Raw genomic sequence first — 21,712 nt, forward strand, 5'->3', positions numbered from 1 at the left:
CACAGTCCAAAGACATGCAGTCACTTAATTGCCCTATAGGTGAATGGGTGTGTGTATGTGTGTCTGCCCTGCGATGGACTGGCGCCCCGTCCAGGGTGTTACTGTGTGCCTTGTGCCCATTGAAAAGCTAGGATAGGCTCCAGCACCCCACCCCACGACCCTAATTGGATAAGCGGTTGAGAAAGTGAGTGAGTGACAATGTATGTTTTATATCAGCCTGTCAGGCGTCCACAAAAAACGGGAGCCGCTGGGAAATGCACTTGTCGGGTGCCGGTCCAAATCCTGGATAAAATTAGCAGGGTTGAGTCAGGAAGGGCATCCATTGTAAAAAATAAATAAATAAATAAATAAATAATAGTTATTATCATTATTATTATTGTTGTTGTTGTTGTTGCTATTATTATTATTATTATAAACTTAAAAAATAAATAAATAAATAAATAAAATAAAAAATTAATAAAATAATACAAATATTATCAAATACAAAATAAAATATTAATTAATTAATTAATAAGTTACAAAAAAAGTGAGTCAGGAAGGGCTTGTAAAAAATAAATAAATAAATAAAAACAATAATAATAATAATAATAATAATAATTATTATTATTATTATTATTATTATTATTATTATCATCATCATCATTATTATAAATTTAAAATAAATAAATAAAATAAAAAATGTAATAATAAAATAATAAAAATATTATCAAAAACAAAATAAAATATAAATTAATTAATAAGTTATAAAAAAGGTGAGTCAGGAAGGACATCCCTTGTAAAAAAAATAAAAATAAAAATAAATAAATAAATAAAAAAATAAACAATAATAATAATAATTATTATTATTATTATTATTATTTATCATTATTATTATCATCATCATTATTATAAACTTCTGGTATGTGGACCATACTAGATATATAAACGGGAGCAGCCAAAAGAAAAAAAAATCCTGTAACAGCTACTAGACACCAGTAACTCCAGTATTTTATCCTCAGGCTGTAAGACGTGTGCTGTGTTCTAGATCACAAACCTAACAGCATATAATTTAGTGCTTTTGTCACTTGTGTGTTTTGGATTTTTTACTAAATTGGGATGCAGCTCTCTTATAAAAGTGTATTTATTCTCTTTTTTGTGAATGCTATTTTCCCTCTTGCCTACAATAACACAGTTCTACAAGCTCAGTGCATCAAAGCAGAACAATCTCATTCCTTCAAGCAGTGTAGTAAGACTAGCTAATAATAATAATAATAACCCCATGAACACAGAGGCAGATCAATAACAGTACAGCACAAAAGACACGAGATGAAAGCATCCTGTGTTTACCTTAATGGCTGAGGTGGCTATCTGCAGGTGGTGGAGTCTCCTGAGGGTGCTCTCTCTGTCTGTGAAATAAGACGCAGCCAGCTGGTGCAGGATTTCCAGAGACACGGTCGAGATGTTGCCGGTGACCTCGGATTTCTTGCTGAGCTTCTGTTTGTCCAGGAATATGGTAAGCGACTCCTCACCTTGGGAAACAATTCGTACACGGAATTAGAATGTGTGAGACAAGCGCTGGGGGAAAGTGTAGAAGTGGGTCATTGGGAGACAATGTGAAGTGACGGGACGTTCTACTCAGGATAGAATAGTGTAGATGGACAGGATGTGGACAGCTGTTTAAAATGTAGTAGAAGGGACGGCAGGAAGCTCTAACTCTTCCTGTCAATCATATTTACTTCTGCCAGTCAAAGATTCTCAATCTAGTTCTCCAGGAACTCTAGAAAGTTCTACTTTTTACTCTGTTCCAGGTTCCACCTTTGTTATATGGACAATATTATGGACAGTATTGGGACACCTATTCCTATCAGATGTGTAGAATCAATTATGTACACTAAATTATATGCCGTCCAATATGGGGCGCCAGTTGAGACAGAAAGTAAAAGACCGTTACCCTTTCCTCCAGTATGACTGCACCCCTGAACACAAAACATGGTCTGGTGTGGAGCAAATATACACAGAACCTTGACCTTTACCCTGCCGAAAACCACTGGAGTGATTTGAAATGTTGACTGTGAGCAAGGCCTTCTAGTTCAACATAGGCAAATTCCCCACAAGTGCTTCCAAAGGGTAAAGGCTGCCACTGCCTTGCAAAGGAGGGTAGTGCAACCATATTAATACTCATTGATTTGGAATGGGGTGTCTAACAAGGTCAAGGTATCTGGATACTTTTGGCCATACTGTTCAAAAGTATGTAGTCCCCTGTCCAATAGCTTACTGAACATCCCATTTTAAAGTAATGGGCATTAATATAGAGTTGCCCCACTGAGTTTGGCAGGTTACGCAGCAGGGAATGTGTTACTTTCATATGTCCAGTGCAGCATCTGTGAGGTATGTGACCCGGCCCAGTCTATTTTTTAAGTAGGTTGTCTTTACTACTTGCATTGGCTTAGTATCGGTTGGTGGGGTTTAGCACTTATCTTGTAGCTATCATCCCAGTAGCCTTTGCAGCCTGCCCTGCCCTTTCGTTACCCACGAGGCCACAGATCTAACCCTAGATCCAGGACTATGTCCCAATACTGCTATTAAGTAATGGCTTTTTGAAGTCCTGAAGCAAATATGTACCATAATGTACTAAAAAGTCAAATATAGGCCAACAAATTTGGCTAAACCAAATAAATAAATAAATACATTAAAATAATAATAATAAATAAATAAATAAATAATTAAAAAATAAAACAAATAAAATAAATAATATAAATAAATATAAAAAAGTATATAAATAAATAAATTACTAAAAAAAAAATCAGATAAAATTAGGAGGGTTGAGTCAAAAAAGGCATCCTTTGTAAAAAGAAAAAGAAAAAATAATAAAATAAATATAAAATAAAAATTTAAATAAATAAAGAAATAAAATATAAATAAATAAATTACAAAAATAAAGAATAAAAACTGTACCAAGTCTGAATAAACCAGAGCAGCCAAAAGAACTTTTAAAATTCTGAGCACAAGCCAATAGTTATCATGTACTGTAAATCTACTGAAAAGTCAAATATGGGCCAGAACAACAACAAATTTGGTTAAACCATTGGAAAAGACAGAAATACACTTGTCAGGGTGCCGGTCCAAATCCAGATAAAATTAGGAGGGTTGCGTCAGGAAGGGCATGATTCGAAAAAAATAAATAAATAATAAAAAAATATAAATAAATAAATAAATAATAAAAATTAAATAATTATTAAAAAATATATAAAAAATAAAATATAAATAAATAAATTACAAGAAAAACTGTACCAACTCTGGTATGTGGACCATACTAGGTATATAAACCAGAGCAGCCAAAAGAAAAAAAAATCCTGTAATAGCTAATAGTAATAGCTACATAGTGGCCTGGGATCCAGGACTATGTCCCAACACCGCTATTAAGAAATGGCTTTTTAAAAGTCCTTACCACAAGATTATAGCTAATATGTACCAAAAATTTACTGAAAAGTCAAATATGGGCCAGGAAACCAACAAATTTGGCTAAATCATTGGGATTCACGCTTGTCAGGTACCGGTCCAAATCCAGATAAAATTAGGAGGGTTAGGTCAAGAAGGGCATGCTTTGTGAAAATAAATAAAAGAAATAAATAAATAAATGAATGAATTAATTAATTAATTATAGAAATTAGTGCTGGACAATAATTCGATATCAATATATATCGCGATAGAAAATGTTTCAATAACGGTGATATGATTTTTAAACAAATTCGATCGATATGCATACGTCAGTGCGTGATGACGTACGCCACAGGCATGACGCCAGTGCTCAGCGTTACCGCTCTGATTACACTCCGCTACAACATGGTGGATATTAGCGGCAAAATGAGTTCAACAGCTGTGTCAGCTGAGTGAACGAGCATCCACAGTTAAAAAGTTGTTTTTTGTGTACTTATACTTTTTAAAGTAGATTTCACAGCCTGTAATTTTACTTTTACATAAGTATGTTTTGTATTAAGAATTGTAATTCGCTACATTTTAAATAAGATCCGTTACTGAGTAAAATAATAAACGCTAAAGAAATCGCGTCTGGGAAACTGCTGCAGTGAATTCTGCGACGGGGAGTCGGATCTTTTGTCTCGGTTCCTTTTAAAGAGCCGTATATATACATAAAGCGCGAATCGATTCCTTTATTTCAGTTTAAAGGGCCGTTCAATAGATTCAAATAATTCTACGACACATCACTAGTGGTTATACAGTTTTATGGGACTAAAATGACACATTACACATCCCTAAATATTTTAAATGTTGTATCAACATGTTTCTTCTATTATATTTGAATTAAAAACAACTATTGTGAGATATATATATATACACACGTGTCCTGTTTGCATTACACAGAAGAGACCCCCCCCCCCCCCCCCACTGTTAATAAAGTAACTAAGTAACGTTTACTCTGAGTACATTTTAAATGAGTTACCTTTTACTTGAGTAGATTTTTAGACTAGTAACTTTACTCGTACTTAAGTAAAAATTCATTAAAGTAATAGTACTTTTACTTGAGTACAATATTTTAGTACTCTTTCCACCTCTGGTTAAGACATATGTTAATATATTATATTATATATTGTCAAAGCTTATGTTTATTTGAGAATGATGTCATGTTTTTGTCTGTATACAAATGCTGAATACAAGTAAAAGGTGAAAGCAAATTTATTTGTATTATTATTATTATTATTATTATTATTATTATTATTATTATTTCTAAAAGATTGAAATATGTTGGTGTTCCTGGCAGTTTTTCTGACATTTGTATTATTCATATCGATATCGGAATTATATCGTATCGACCGAAATTAGGAGTTATATCGTGATATAAATTTTAGCCATATCGTCCAGCCCTAATAGAAATAACATATATATATATATATATATATATATATATATATATATATATATATATATATATATATATAAAAAACAATAAATTACTGGGATAGTCCCAATACCATTTTTGGAATGGCTTTTGGAATGGCTTTTTAAAGTCTATGCACCTAAATGTACTGAAAAGTCAAATATGGGCCAAAAAAACAACAAATTTGCCTAATCCGTACCAATCCTGCCAATCTCTTCCTCGTCCACAGTACAACACGGTCACTATTTGTTCCAGTCTCATTAGAATGCAGCTAGCGGCCTCGTCTTCCCTTCCATCCTTGCTTGATTGGTTAATTACCAGCATTCACTAGAACCTCTCCACAGCATTCGTCTCTCGCACGCACCTAGCAATAAGTAGCATCATAATTAGCATCCAGATCTTTAAACCAGAGAGTTTCATTTTCCTCACCGTGGCAAGTAGCTAGCTGTAGCAGAGGGTGTATAAAGCTTTCCAGGAGAATACTGGAGGGGGTAATATAAAAATCTGGGCCAAGTCCAGTGAGTTTATTACTGTTCCTCTGTTGAAATTCCATCCTACAGCGATCAAAAGTGATGGGACCCTTGATGTGTCGACCTCGGTGCTTTATTTCATATCTGACTTGAATTATTCCATCCAGGCTCGTTCATCTTCAGCTGATTTGTCCTGATCAGGGTCACAGGGTGTTAATCAGTAGCACATACATACATGAACTCACACTCACACATACATACATAAACTCACACACACTTGCACATACACATACTGTACATAAACTCACACACACCCTTGCACATACACACACATATTAACTCACATACACTCACACACACTCACACATACATACATAAACTCACACACTCACACATACACATACATACATAAACACACATACACATCCATATACTAACACACACTAATACAAACACAAACACATACATACACTAACACACACTAATACACACACACTCTTTCACACACACATACATACATAAACACACACACATACATACGTATATAAACACACACACACACACACACTCTCACACATACATACATAAACACACACACTTGCATATACACACATACATAAACACACACACTCTCACACATGCATACACACACTTGCACATACACACATATACGTAAACTCACACACACTCTCACATATATACATACATAGTCCCACACACACACTTGCACATACACATACATACATACATTGACACACGCTTATACACACACACACACACACACACACACACTTGCACACACACACAAAAGCTCACACATACACACACATACACACACACACTCGTACACACACAGAAACTGACACACACACACATACACACAAACCCACACACATGCTGACACATACACACACATACATATTCTCGTATGCTCACAGAAACTCAGTCACACACACACATATACACTAACGCACACGTATACACACACATTCAGACAAAAACTCACACATCCTCACACACATACCCACATATACTCGTGTTCGTTTATTTGTTTGTTCATTAGTTCATTGGTATATTTACATCACCGCTTTGTCTTGGTCAGATATGTGATGGGTCTGATTCAAACTCACACACACTCGCACATACATACATAAATCCTCCTCACTCCTAATGTCCAGTATACTGGACATTTTTTTTCTGGGTTTTATAACTCAACAGGAAGTTTTACTTTGTCACGCTCACTTTTAGACACTCCAACACAACTCTGTCTTTCTACTGGTTGGTCAAAGACATTGAGAATTTTTTTTAAGCTTCTTGAAAAAAGACCCGAAGATGGCAGCTGTTGAGAAAGACGCTTGTTGCCTCCGTGACCGAACAAAACATACGTTTTTATCTATTAAAGTGCACATATAACCAAAGTGTTTTAGAAATGATGTATTTTTAGAAGGTTTTTGTAATGATTGGTAACACTATAAGCGATGAATATGTATTTACACATACTTAAATTTCGAGCAAATGTTTTATGTCCAGCCAGCTGGACATTTGGATTTAACGTATTGAATGTTGTTTAGTTTGTCATGCTAACTATGAATAAGAAGATGTGCATCAGTATTACTTTTTGCATTTTTCGTGCTGTACATATCTTTTTCGTGTATGTTAAGGGCTGACAGTAGATGAGGTGCTTAAATTACTAGATGATAGTAATAGACTGCAGTGTTGAGAGTAGTGGGATGAATATCAACAGGATAGTGATAGGGAGTCAAGTGATTCTAAGCCAAGATGTTAGATGCAGTGGGGCAGAGCACTTGCCAGTGGTGGGTAGTGATAGCACCAGCTTTCAGAGGTGCAGAAACCCTGGCTGCACCAAAAAATCAAGCATAAGATGTTTAAAATGTAATGTATTTCTTTGCATTCAAGTTGAACGAAACTGCTTTTATGAGTTCCACACAAGGTCCCGTTAAAAAAAGTAAAGAAAAACTCAAAGCTGAAATGCAAAAGGATTTGATTTGAATAATTTAGATATCATTTATTTTCAAAATATTTATATTAAAAGATAGATATGTGGATAATTTAAAATTTAAAATTAATATTCACAAACTGAATATTCTGTTTTATGTTTTAGTAATGTTCCTTGTTTTTAAAATATATCTATAAAAGGAAAGTTTGTTTATAAGGAAAGGGGAAATGAACAAAGATAAATGTTTTAATTAAAAAGTTTGAGTTTTCATTTTTAAGGTTTGAGTTTTTAAAATTAAAAGTTTTAAATTAAATATTTAAAATATTCATATAAATAATTAAAATGTAAATTTTAACTTCTGTATAAACTAGTATATGCTTTTTAATATTATAAACATGTATGACATTATGCCATAAATGTACAATACTTGATATGTCACATGTTATAATGGTAATAATAATATGTAAATTCTTTCAGAATCTTGCACATTTCATGCTCTTAATTCCAAATGTCCAGTATACTGGACACTAAATAACTCACAGTCCCCAAGCAAAATTTCTTTTTTTTTTTGTATAATGTCATTTAAAAGGCTGAAATGAACAAGTGTTGTTACAGGATATTGTTTGTTTTCAAAGCGTCCAATCTCGGGGGTGAGGAGGTTAAACACTCACACACTCATACATACACATACATACAGTGTATCACAAAAGTGAGTACACCCCTCACATTTCTGCTAATATTTTATTATATCTTTTCATGGGACAACACTATAGAAATAAAACTTGGATATAACTTAGAGTAGTCAGTGTACAACTTGTATAGCAGTGTAGATTTACTGTCTTCTGAAAATAACTCAACACACAGCCATTAATGTCTAAATGGCTGGCAACATAAGTGAGTACACCCCACAGTGAACATGTCCAAATTGTGCCCAAAGTGTCAATATTTTGTGTGACCACCATTATTATCCAGCACTGCCTTAACCCTCCTGGGCATGGAATTCACCAGAGCTGAACAGGTTGCTACTGGAATCCTCTTCCACTCCTCCATGATGACATCACGGAGCTGGTGGATGTTAGACACCTTGAACTCCTCCACCTTCCACTTGAGGATGCGCCACAGGTGCTCAATTGGGTTTAGTCCATCACCTTTACCTTCAGCATCCTCAGCAAGGCAGTTGTCATCTTGGAGGTTGTGTTTGGGGTCGAAGGGAGGGGATCATGCTCTGTTTCAGAATGTCACAGTACATGTTGGAATTCATGTTTCCCTCAATGAACTGCAGCTCCCCAGTGCCAGCAACACTCATGCAGCCCAAGACCATGATGCTACCACCACCATGCTTGACTGTAGGCAAGATACAGTTGTCTTGGTACTTCTCACCAGGGCGCCGCCACACATGCTGGACACCATCTGAGCCAAACAAGTTTATCTTGGTCTCGTCAGACCACAGGGCATTCCAGTAATCCATGTTCTTGGACTGCTTGTCTTCAGCAAACTGTTTGCGGGCTTTCTTGTGCGTCAGCTTCCTTCTGGGATGACGACCATGCAGACCAAGTTGATGCAGTGTGCGGCGTATGGTCTGAGCACTGACAGGCTGACCTCCCACGTCTTCAACCTCTGCAGCAATGCTGGCAGCACTCATGTGTCTATTTTTTAAAGCCAACCTCTGGATATGACGCCGAACACGTGGACTCAACTTCTTTGGTCGACCCTGGCGAAGCCTGTTCCGAGTGGAACCTGTCCTGGAAAACCGCTGTATGACCTTGGCCACCATGCTGTAGCTCAGTTTCAGGGTGTTAGCAATCTTCTTATAGCCCAGGCCATCTTTGTGGAGAGCAACAATTCTATTTCTCACATCCTCAGAGAGTTCTTTGCCATGAGGTGCCATGTTGAATATCCAGTGGCCAGTATGAGAGAATTGTACCCAAAACACCAAATTTAACAGCCCTGCTCCCCATTTACACCTGGGACCTTGACACATGACACCAGGGAGGGACAACGACACATTTGGGCACAATTTGGATATGTTCACTGTGGGGTGTACTCACTCATGTTGCCAGCTATTTAGACATTAATGGCTGTGTGTTGAGTTATTTTCAGAAGACAGTAAATCTACACTGCTATACAAGTTGTACACTGACTACTCTAAGTTATATCCAAGTTTCATGTCTATAGTGTTGTCCCATGAAAAGATATAATGAAATATTTGCAGAAATGTGAGGGGTGTACTCACTTTTGTGATACACTGTACATAACATAAACTCACATACACACTCACAAACACACACACACACACACTTACACATACATACATACATAAACTCCCACACACACATATATACCAGGGCTCTAGAGTGCGACCAATTTGGTCGCACATGTGACCTAATTTCTCAATGGTGTGACTGAAAAAAATCTGAGGTCGCACCGGTGCGACCAGCCGTTCGAGGGAAAAAAAAAAGAAGTCTCTGTGACTCTGAAAGTCTCCGGTGCAACAACAGACACACATTAGGCCCATATCTAATCATATCTATATGTCTAAACCAATCAGAGATAGTGAAGGGCGGGACCAGCGTCATCAATGGTGGGCATTACACAGCGAAAGTTAAGAGTAGTAATATCATGGTGGAATGTGTAGAATATGTGCGAGCATTTGTGCTGCTGTTACAGATGTTGGTTTTTATGTAAAAACATCAATCAAATATCGGTGATTAGAAGACGTCACGTCTTCTAATCACTTCTAATCACCGATATTTGATTGATGTTTTTGTCTCAGTTGTTGTTTTCTTTAGTTCATTGACGTGAGAAGAGTTTTGCGCTTCTCTTTCACCGCGACTCTCGACGTCAATCACTGGGGGCCAGTGATAGCTCAGTGGTTAAGGTACTGGACTAGTAAACAGAAGGTTGCTGGTTCAAGCCCCGCCACCACCAAGTTGCCACTGTTGGGTCCCTGAGCAAGACCCTTAACCCTCAATTGCTCATCATGTTCCGCTCATTGTGTGTAAGTCGCTTTGGATAAAAGCGTCTGCTAAATGCTGAAAATGTAAAACGTAAATGTAAATAACCGATTTGCTCAGCGCTCGACTCGATAGATAAAACATCATTAAAGTTCCACGATACAAACATCCATCTGTGTGAAATAACCATCAAATCCAGTCTAACAGCTCCACATGTACAGTGTATCACAGAAGTGAGTACACCCCTCACATTTCTGCAGATATTTAAGTATATCTTTTCATGGGACAACACTGACAAAATGACACTTTGACACAATGAAAAGTAGTCTGTGTGCAGCTTATATAACAGTGTACATTTATTCTTCCCTCAAAATAACTCAATATACAGCCATTAATGTCTAAACCACCGGCAACAAAAGTGAGTACACCCCTAAGAGACTACACCCCTAAATGTCCAAATTGAGCACTGCTTGTCATTTTCCCTTCAAAATGTCATGTGACTCGTTAGTGTTACTAGGTCTCAGGTGTGCATAGGGAGCAGGTGTGTTCAATTTAGTAGTACAGCTCTCACACTCTCTCATACTGGTCACTGAAAGTTCCAACATGGCACCTCATGGCAAAGAACTCTCTGAGGATCTTAAAAGACGAATTGTTGCGCTACATGAAGATGGCCAAGGCTACAAGAAGATTGCCAACACCCTGAAACTGAGCTGCAGCACAGTGGCCAAGATCATCCAGCATTTTAAAAGAGCAGGGTCCACTCAGAACAGACCTCGCGTTGGTCGTCCAAAGAAGCTGAGTGCACGTGCTCAGCGTCACATCCAACTGCTGTCTTTGAAAGATAGGCGCAGGAGTGCTGTCAGCATTGCTGCAGAGATTGAAAAGGTGGGGGGTCAGCCTGTCAGTGCTCAGACCATATGCCGCACACTACATCAAATTGGTCTGCATGGCTGTCACCCCAGAAGGAAGCCTCCTCTGAAGTCTCTACACAAGAAAGCCCGCAAACAGTTTGCTGAAGACATGTTAACAAAGGACATGGATTACTGGAACCATGTCCTATGGTCTGATGAGACCAAGATTAATTTGTTTGGTTCAGATGGTCTCAAGCATGTGTGGCGGCAATCAGGTGAGGAGTACAAAGATAAGTGTGTCATGCCTACAGTCAAGCATGGTGGTGGGAATGCCATGGTCTGGGGCTGCATGAGTGCAGCAGGTGTTGGGGAGTTACATTTCATTGAGGGACACATGAACTCCAATATGTACTGTGAAATACTGAAGCAGAGCATGATCCCCTCCCTCTGGAAACTGGGTCGCAGGGCAGTGTTCCAGCATGATAATGACCCCAAACACACCTCTAAGACGACCACTGCTTTATTGAAGAGGCTGAGGGTAAAGGTGATGGACTGGCCAAGCATGTCTCCAGACCTAAACCCAATAGAACATCTTTGGGGCATCCTCAAGCGGAAGGTGGAGGAGCGCAAAGTATCGAATATCCGCCAGCTCCGTGATGTCGTCATGGAGGAGTGGAAAAGCATTCCAGTGGCAACCTGTGAAGCTCTGGTAAACTCCATGCCCAGGAGAGTTAAGGCAGTTCTGGGAAATAATGGTGGCCACACAAAATATTGACACTTCAGGAACTTTCACTAAGGGGTGTACTCACTTTTGTTGCCGGTGGTTTAGACATTAATGGCTGTATATTGAGTTATTTTGAGGGAAAAATAAATTTACACTGTTATATAAGCTGCACACAGACTACTTTTCATTGTGTCAAAGTGTCATTTTGTCAGTGTTGTCCCATGAAAAGATATACTTAAATATCTGCAGAAATGTGAGGGGTGTACTCACTTTTGTGATACACTGTATCTGTGTTTAGCTGGATTTACTTCACGTGTGGTGTTTATATTTCACGTTAAACGTTGTTCGTTCTGTCCGGGTCACTTTTACCACGTCATATCACACAGTTCATCTTTTTTTAAGGCACTTTAAAAATATCAGCGGCAAACTGACTCAAAATGTAATAATGTCATGTCATGTAGCCTATGTCAATAATATGCGTCTCGTTACTGCATTAACCATATGTAATATTCTTATCATTAAATGAGATGTGCAGTTTGAAGCCCTTAAAACACTTGCACTTTTAATTTAGATTTTCTTTTTATTTCATTTATCTTGAGTAAAAATTTCAGCTCAGTGAAGCACTTTAAGCACCAACACTTTTTCAGTAAGTTACCTTTCTTGTAGAATTGTGCTTCAAATAAAGAACTTTATGTTGACCAGATTGTTAGTTAATCATTTACAAGTCAATATTGCCTATATGGACAGCGATAAAAAAAAAAAAAAAAAGTGAACCTGTAAAACTTTGGGTGCACCTAACTTTTGTGCTGGTGCACCTAAGAAAAAAAGTTAGGCGCACCAGTGCAACCAGTTCAAAAAGTTAGTCTAGAGCCCTGTATACATTCATACATAAAGTCACACACTCACAAACACACATACATAAAGTCACACACACATCGCACATACACACAAATAGATAAACGTACACACACTCGCACATACACACACACAAACTCACACACAGTCACACACACTTGCACTCACACAAGTACAAACTCACACATGATTATATACATACATACACTAACACACTCATACACACACACTCACACATACACATACATAAACTCACACACACAAACACACACTTGCACATACACATCCACACACTCTAACACACACACTCAAACATAGTCACACACACAGAAACTCATTCACACACGCGCACACACGAACATACTCGTATGCACACAGAAACACACATACACACAACCATGCACACCCACACACATACACACTCTGTGAGGCAGGAAACACCCCAAACAGGTCGCCAGTCCATCACAACACATACACAAACATACACACACAGGACAATTCCTGGTGGCTCCAATTTACCTGACTGCATGTCTTTGGACTGAAAGAACATGCAAACTCCACACAAAAAGGACCCTAGCCCCCTGGGCCCTTCTTGCTCACTGTGGCATTCAACCACCTCTAACTTGAACCGATTCATACCATTTACACCAAGTTCTGACCCATCCATCTGCATGTTCTAGCACATATTGAGATTTACTGAGATGTATCAGTGTGTTTCCAATCGTTAACTGTCCAGTTGGTCAGTCTGCACTCACTGTAGGCTTAGATTCTCATTACAGGCTGACAATAACAACTACATTAATCCTGCTGTGGTCTTTGCTGTTGTAGCTCATGCAGGCTCAAAGGTCAGCAGCAAATGCTTGCGTGCTCACGATAATTGTCGAGAGTGGTTATTTGTATGACCGTAGCTTTCCTGTCAGCTCGGACCAATCAGATCATCCTGAGCTGAGCCTGTTTGTTGGTTTGTTCGTTTCGCATCGTTCTGTGTACATTACAGAGACAGCTGTGGTAAAAATGGCAACACGTCAGCGGTTTCTGACGAGCTTGAAACAGCATTTGTAGCAGCAACAAACAGGCCGTCAAAGTCTGGCAGATCATTTTTTTCCATTTGATGCAAGGAACCGCTATCACATGACTGGCACGTGCCAAATCAGTGTACACATCAAAGAATGGACTACATATTAATGATCATCCAAATTCAATTTACCCACAGTGAGCACTTTATTAGGTACACCTATTTGGTACCTACAGTTATTGATACTTCATAAACATCCATTCCTGCATTTCAGGCCTGCAACACATTCCAAAAAAAGTTGGGACAGTAAAGCATTTACCACTTCGTAATGTTGACATTCCTTTTTACCACACTTGAAAGACGTTTTGGCACCGAGGAGACCAAGTGATTCAGTGTGTCAGATTTATTTTGTCCCGTTCTTCCTGCAGACACGTCTTAAGATGTGCAACAGTACGGGGTCGTCGTTGTCGCATTTCTCGTTACGAAATTCTCCACACATTCTTTACTGGGGACAGGTCAGGACTGCAGGCAGGCCGGTCCAGTACCCTCTTCTTCCACAGCCATGCCTTTGTAATGTGTGAAGCATGTGGTTTTGCATCGTCTTGTTGAAAAATGCATGGACGTCCCTGGAAAAGATGACGTCTTGAAGGCAGCACATGTTGCTCTAAGATCTCAATGTACTTTTTTGCATTAATGCTGCATCACAGAAGTGTACTGACACAGCCCCATACCATGACAGACACTGGCTTTTGGACTTGTTGCTGATAACAATCTGGATGGTCCTTTTCGTCTTGGCACAAGACCTGGAATGCTGATTCATCTGACCACAATACACATTTCCACTGTGTGACGGTCAATCCTAGATGCCTCCGAGCCCAGAGATGTCGACGCCGCTTCTGGACATGGTTAACATAAGGTTTCTTTTTTTTTGTATTGTAGTGCTTGACAAAGGTGTGCCAAAGTAATCCCTCACCCATGTGGTTATATCAGCTATTGTTGAGTGGCGGTTCTTGATGCCGTGCCGTCTGAGAGATCAAAGATCACGGGTGTCCAGCTTAAGCTTTTGAATGCTGCTTTTGTACCAAACCATGATTACAATCACCTATTGACAACACCTGATTTTTTTTTTTTTCACCTCATTACTAGTTTCTAGGGGGTCAGGTATTCACCCCTGCTTTTTTACACTCTAATCCTCAGGTTACACACATTATATCCAAAATATAGTTTCTATACGTCATCATTTAGGATTATCTTCAAGCAGATAAAGATTACTGACCTTATCCTCTATCCTGGCCTTATAGCTAAGATCACAGACATAGTGGAATTTTCCACTCTAGACCTAAATCCATTCTAAGCTTCTTATTCTTATCATAAAAGGGTTTAATAATTACCAATAATTTCAATTACCAAATTATTACATCACCCAGAACTGTAATCAAAACAATTCAATCATGCGGTATCTTACCTCCAAGTGTAGCCGAGACTAAGAAGTGTGTGCCGTATTTTTTGATCAGGTTATCATGGATCTGCTGTAGACTGGGCCTTCTTCCCAGCAGTCTGAGGTTGCGTAAGAACTCTGGAGATAAAGGCAGCGGCGCCTTGAAGAAGTCTCTCTTCTCTGTGGCCAGGCTGCTCACTTTCCAGTGACTGAATTCCCTTGAAGAGAAGAAGAAAAAGTACAACGCTCAGCTTAAAGTCGGGTCCGTGTTGAGGATTGGGATCCAATTTGGGATCCTGTTGTTCGGCATGGCGAGACGGCTGCCAAGCGTTAGCTGTGTGCAAATACGCGGAGCCAAAAAAAAAAAAAAAACATAAATGCAAAGATCAGCAGAAAAGCTAACCACTCATAAATATGCATGGGGACATAACCTAATATCCACGCCTCAGTTTTGAACCCGGGCCGAGCGAGTTCCGGCCACGGGGAAGCGTTGCGGTTTACGGCAGTCAGTCTGACAGCTGTTGTTGCTCTGCATTAAGACGTTTTATATGCAATTCATCTTCCAGCTACAAAACAGTCTATATCAGCAGTTCTAAAAAAAAATAGAAAAAATAAATAAATAAATAACTACATAAATACATAAATAATTAAAAAAAAAAAAAATAATAATAATAATAAATACATAAATAACAAATAAATAAATATAATACAAATAATAAATAAATAGTGCCCAGGTAGTGCAGTGGGATATTACATGCACCAGCACTGAAATACTGAACAAGAATAAATAAATAAATAAATAAATAAATAGCTACATAAATACATTAATACATTAATAAATTACCAAAAAAAAATCAATAAATGAAATAATAATTAAATAACACAGAAATAGATAATAATAATAAAAAAAAAAAAACATAAATAGTGCCCAGGTGGTGCAGCAGGAAATTATGTTAGCGCAGCAGTGCTGGGATACTGAACAAACATAAATAAATAACTACATATATACATAAATAGATAAGTAAATAAATAAATAAATAAAAAACATATACAAATAAATAATAGATAAATAAATACATAAATAAATAACAAAATAAATAAATATAATACAAATAAATAAATAGTGCCCAGGTGGTGCAGCGGGATAAACCGCTGGCGCACTTGTGCTAGGATTCTAAACAAAAAGAAAGAAAAAAAGAAAGAAATAGCTACATAAATACATAAATAAATAAAAATAATAAGAAATAAACATTAAACAAATAACAATAAAAAATACATGCATAAAATAAATACATAACAAATAAATAATAAATGAAATAATAAACAAATTACAAATAAATAAAATACAAATAATAAATAAATAGAGCCCAGGTGGTGAAGTTGGTTATTCAGCTAGCACACCTGCACTGGGATTCTGAAAAAAATTAAATTATTAAATAATTAAATAACTACATAAACACATAAAAAAATTATAATAAATAAAAAGTAATAACAATAAATAAATACATGAATAAATAAAAATAAGTAAATAACAAATAAAAATTAATAATACATAAATGAATAAATAAATAAATAAATAGTGGCCAGGTGGTGCAGCGGGACATTCCGCTAGTGCACCAGCGCTGGGACTCTGAACTCACCGAGTTTAAATCTCAGCTCTGCTACCGGTCGACTAAGCGCCCTCAAGGGGACACTATTGTCAGTACTTGCCGGAGCCAAAAATTGCCACCTGTCTGCTGGGTGGGAAAGATCAGACTAAAAAGTGGGTGGGGTCTTCAAACGCTGTGCAAGGTCCCTGGTTAGCAGCCTTAGGCACCTGTACAGAAATGGAGGAGCATGGACATTGAATCCACCAAAGTATGGGTGAAAAAAAAAAAAGGTCGAGGAAGTGTGCACGGGATACCCAGCATAGAAAATAAATAAATAGAAATAAATAAATTATTAAATAAATAAATAAATATAATACAAATAACAAAAAAATAATTAAATAAATAATAAAAAATAATAAATTAATAATATAAATACCGTTCTGCATTAAGACATTTTATTTGAATTCATCTTCCAGCTACAAAACAGTCTATATCAGCAGTTTTAAATAAATAAATAAAAAATAAAAAAAATAAAATAAATGAGACTAACTGTCTACACTAAAATCGAGAGAAAAGGGGAGAAAATGCATTTAAATAAATAAATAAATAAATACCCGAGCAGGTCAGAAATGATTCTACTATAAAGATTTTTTACAATGCAGCATCTGTAAGCAAAGTGCTGCAGTCACAGCGTCTTAAGTAAAAATGATTCCGCTATAAAGACAGACTGCAAGATCAGCTTCCTTCAAAGTATCAGCTCACGCAGTACACCAATGAGCTTAGCGCTTTTCGCGACAATCTTAAAAAGTTAATTAGAGAGCTCGCTGACTAGCCGTGCATGCACTAATGATGATCGATGGTCTTAATTAAAGGGTTTTAGCACCAGCTGATTGCACCTGGAGCTCTGCTTGTAGCAGAGCGGCTCTCAATTTAAAGTATCTCTGGGCTTCTGAGGGCCCTTTATACGCACCTGGGCCGGAGAGAGCACCGTTTTTACACCGCTTATGGTAATCCGAATATTTTGAATGCATTCGCTGTTGCCAAACTTCAAATCAAAAGTATGTGGACACCCCTTTTATATATATATATATATTTTTTGTTTATGCATTTTCTCCCCTTCTTCTCTCTTTTACTGCGTCCAATTGCCCGATTGTGTCATGCTTCCGCTCCACCAATGCCAACCCACGCCCCCTCCGACACATGGGCAGCATGCCTGTGCATCTTATCACCTACACTTTGACGAGTGCAGCTCAGCGTTGTGTACGGAGAGACACACCCTGACAGCACTCTTTTCTCATCTCTGTGCAGGCGCCATCAATCAGCCAGCTGAGGTCATAATTGCACCAGTCATGGGAGAGAGACCCCATCCGGCTTAGTCCCGCCCATATCTGAACAACAGGCCAATCGTTGTTCATGTGGCTGCTCAGCCTTAGCCGGCAGGCAGAGCCGAAATTCGATACGATGTATTCGAGATCCCAGCTCTGGTTCCAGCGTGTGTTTTTACCGCTGCGCCACCTGTGCGGCCGTGGACACCCCTTTTAGTGATTACGTGCCAACAGGTGTATACAAATCACATAAGGTATTTGATATGCTCTAAACTTTGAGGAAACAAATTGGAAAAATCGCCTCCCTCTTCTACCATGATTACGCCCCTGACCACAAACAAGGTCTATAAACATGTGGTTTGACTAGACGTCTGCAAAGGCGCTCCGGTTGCCAAAACAAACCCCTGGTTTCAACCCAATGAACACTTTCTAGACCTTCGATTCAAACATCAACACCTCAATACTCTCACTCACTCACTTTCTTAACTGCGTATCCAATTAGGGTCGCAGGGTTGTGCTGGAGCCTATCCCAGCTTTTCAATGGGCGCAAGGCACACAGTAACACCCTGGACAGAGCGCCAGTCTATTGCAGGGCAGACACACACATACACACATACACACACCCATTCACCTATAGGGCAATTCAGTATATCCAATTAAACTCACTGCATGTTTATGGACTTTGAGAGGAAACCCACGCAGACACGGGGAGAACATGCAAACACCGCACATAAAGGACCCAGCACAAATTCCAAAAAACATACTTCAAAGTCTTCTAGAAAGGCTTCCCCGAAGACTGGAAAGTATGGTTTTGAGATGGGATGTCCAACAACAACATCAACAACTTATACTCAGGTGTCCCAATAGTTTTGTCTGTATTCTCATATAATGTTTCAACACTGGATACTGGAATTGTTTATGACTTATTTTAGCTAAATGTGTCATCACCATCCCCACCAATACAGTAAACCCAGGTGAAGTCTTAAACCAGAGTCAACCGGACCCAAAAGTTAATTATTGGTACATTAGTAAACATATAGGTCACAGGCAGAACTACACTGATCTGTGCATTGGCTAGCTTAAAAAATAATAGGTTTAATTATCTGGAGCAGACAAATATGCCGTTAGTGACAATTCACAGGTAAATTAATCACTAACAAGCAAATACGGCACGTTTATAAAAAGGAACGGAAAATAGGAGCTCGCAGAAAACTTACAGGTGGTGCTAAATAATTCAGCTTGTGTTAATTAACACCCTGTTTTTGCTCTCTAGCAAGGAAACACTGTAGATTACACTGATCAGCCATAACATTAAAACCACCTCCTTGTTTCTACACTCACTGTCCATTTTATCAGGACCCCCACAGGACCACTACAGAGCAGGTATTATTTAGGTGGTAATAATAATAATAATAATAATAATAATAAGTTATACGCTTCACAACACTTTACAATACAATACAATTTAAAAAAAAGTCTTCTAGAAAGGCCATGGATCATTGAGGTGGTGGATCATTCATGGATCATGGTGGGGGTGTGTTAGTGTGTGTTGTGCTGGTATGAGTGGATCAGACACAGCAGCACTGCTGGAGTTTTTAAATACCGTGTCCACTCACTGTCCACTCTATTAGACACTCCTACCTAGTTGGTCCACTTTGTAGATGTAAAGTCAGAGACGATCACTCATCTATTGCTGCTGTTTGACTTGGTCATCTTGTAGACCTTCATCGGTGGTCACGGTACGATGCCCATGGGGCGCTGTTGGCTGGATGTTTTTGGTTGGTGGACTATTCAGACAGTGAGGTGTCTGATCCACTCATACCAGCACAACACACACTAACACACCACCACCATGTCAGTGTCACTGCAGTGCTGAGAATGATCCACCTCCCAAATAATACCCGCTCTGTAGTGGTCCTGGGGGAGTCCTGACCATTAAAGAACAGCATGAAAGAGGGTGAAAAGAGCATGAAAAGCCCTGTGCTTAGTAAATAGGAGAGGTGTCCACATACTTTTGGCTACAATATAGGTTTTTCCTCCTGTCACATCACTGATACCTTTAATTTATAATAGGCGTGGTCAAACTAGCCCTTTTCATATGGGCTTAGAGAAATCAGCAGCTATAGTCCATCATAATCGGGAATTAGGAAATTAATAACGCAAGTCACTGTACACTATATGGTCAAAAGTATTTGGACACCTGACCATGAGCTGGTTGGACATCCTATTTCAAAAACAAATGGGATTAAAATACAGTGACCTCTGTGTGATTTTGTCGGCTATAACAGTATCCGCTCATCTGATAAGGCTTTTCACATAAAGTTGAATTATGTCTGTGGGAATTTTTGCCCATTCAGTCACTGATGTTGGTCAAGAAAGCATCAGTTTCATTGTGTTTGATAGCATATTTTTAATCATATAACTGATTTTACACCCAAAACACATGAATTTTTTTTTTGTAACTGTGCCTGCTTGTGACTTTTCTGTGCCCGTATAAACAGGGCTGGTTTGACTACACCAGTTACACCGAGCCACGAGCATGACATTGGCCTAAACAGTTCTGTACGGATTTTAGAAAGCAGATCATAAGTCTTGGAGCTGAAATTGCACCATATGGCCAAAACTATGTGAACAATTGACCACGAAAGTCTTGGACATCTGGTCTCAAATCCGTGGGCATTACCATGGAATTGCCCCATTTTAGTCTTCTACAAAGGCTTTTCACGAGATCACATTCTGTCTGTGAAGAGCTCAGCTCGTTCCAATTGATCTCAAAATAAATCTCAAACCGAAGAGTGGGATATCTGGGTAATGGTTCATGACTAAATAGGAAGATAAAGGGGGAAAAAAAACATAAAGAAGTGAAAAAGAATTTTCAACAGAATTGAAATTTCAAAGTGTATTAAAATAAATATATAAAAAAGCATTTCCATAATTTTATTCACAAATAATGGAACATATTAGTATTATTATTACTATTATTATTATTATTATTATTATTATTATTATCGTTATTATTGTTATCATTATTATCGTTATTATTATTATCATTATTATTATTTTAACCACAACAGCTATTTTAATATTAATATTAAAAATAACAACAACAACAAATTAATAAAAAACAACAATAATAGCTATAATAATATAATAAAAATACAAATATTATGATTATTATCATTATTTTAATTATTATTTTGTTGTTGTTTGTTGTTATTATGATTTTTGTATGATTATTATTTTATGATATTGTTATTTTTATTATTATGATTATTATGTAATTATTTTTAATGTTGCTATTATTACTGTTATTATTGTGTTGTAATTATTATTATTATTATTATTATTATTATATAACAATGAATAAAAACAACAATAATAGCTATGATAATATAAAAAATATTATTATTAGTAGTAGTAGTATTAGTATTATTATTATTATTATAGCTGTTTTTGTTGTTGTTAAGTGTTGTTGTTTTATTAATAGTAATATTATTATATTGCTGTCGTGGTTAATAATAATAATAATAATAATAGCGCTATTATTATTATTATTATTACTATTAATAATAATGATACTTTTATTATCATTAGTATTGCTGTGGTTTGTTGTTATTGCTATTATAATAATTATTATTATTATTATAGCAATTATTATTAT

At 37.4% G+C, this 21,712-nt stretch overlaps 1 protein-coding gene across 1 annotated transcript in view; it reads right to left on the reverse strand.

The window, feature by feature from the left end:
* Positions 1–21,712, reverse strand: part of brinp2 (bone morphogenetic protein/retinoic acid inducible neural-specific 2) — a 211,652-nt gene that overhangs the window by 100,791 nt on the left and 89,149 nt on the right. The window contains exons 3-4 of the mRNA XM_062993913.1: positions 15,165–15,355; positions 1,327–1,508 (exon numbers count right to left, since the gene is read on the reverse strand). Of these exons, the coding sequence (XP_062849983.1) occupies positions 1,327–1,508; positions 15,165–15,355 (373 nt within the window). The remainder of the gene's footprint in view (positions 1–1,326; positions 1,509–15,164; positions 15,356–21,712) is intronic.

Source organism: Trichomycterus rosablanca, chromosome 4 (assembly GCF_030014385.1).
Source record: "Trichomycterus rosablanca isolate fTriRos1 chromosome 4, fTriRos1.hap1, whole genome shotgun sequence".
Lineage (NCBI taxonomy): Eukaryota > Metazoa > Chordata > Actinopteri > Siluriformes > Trichomycteridae > Trichomycterus > Trichomycterus rosablanca.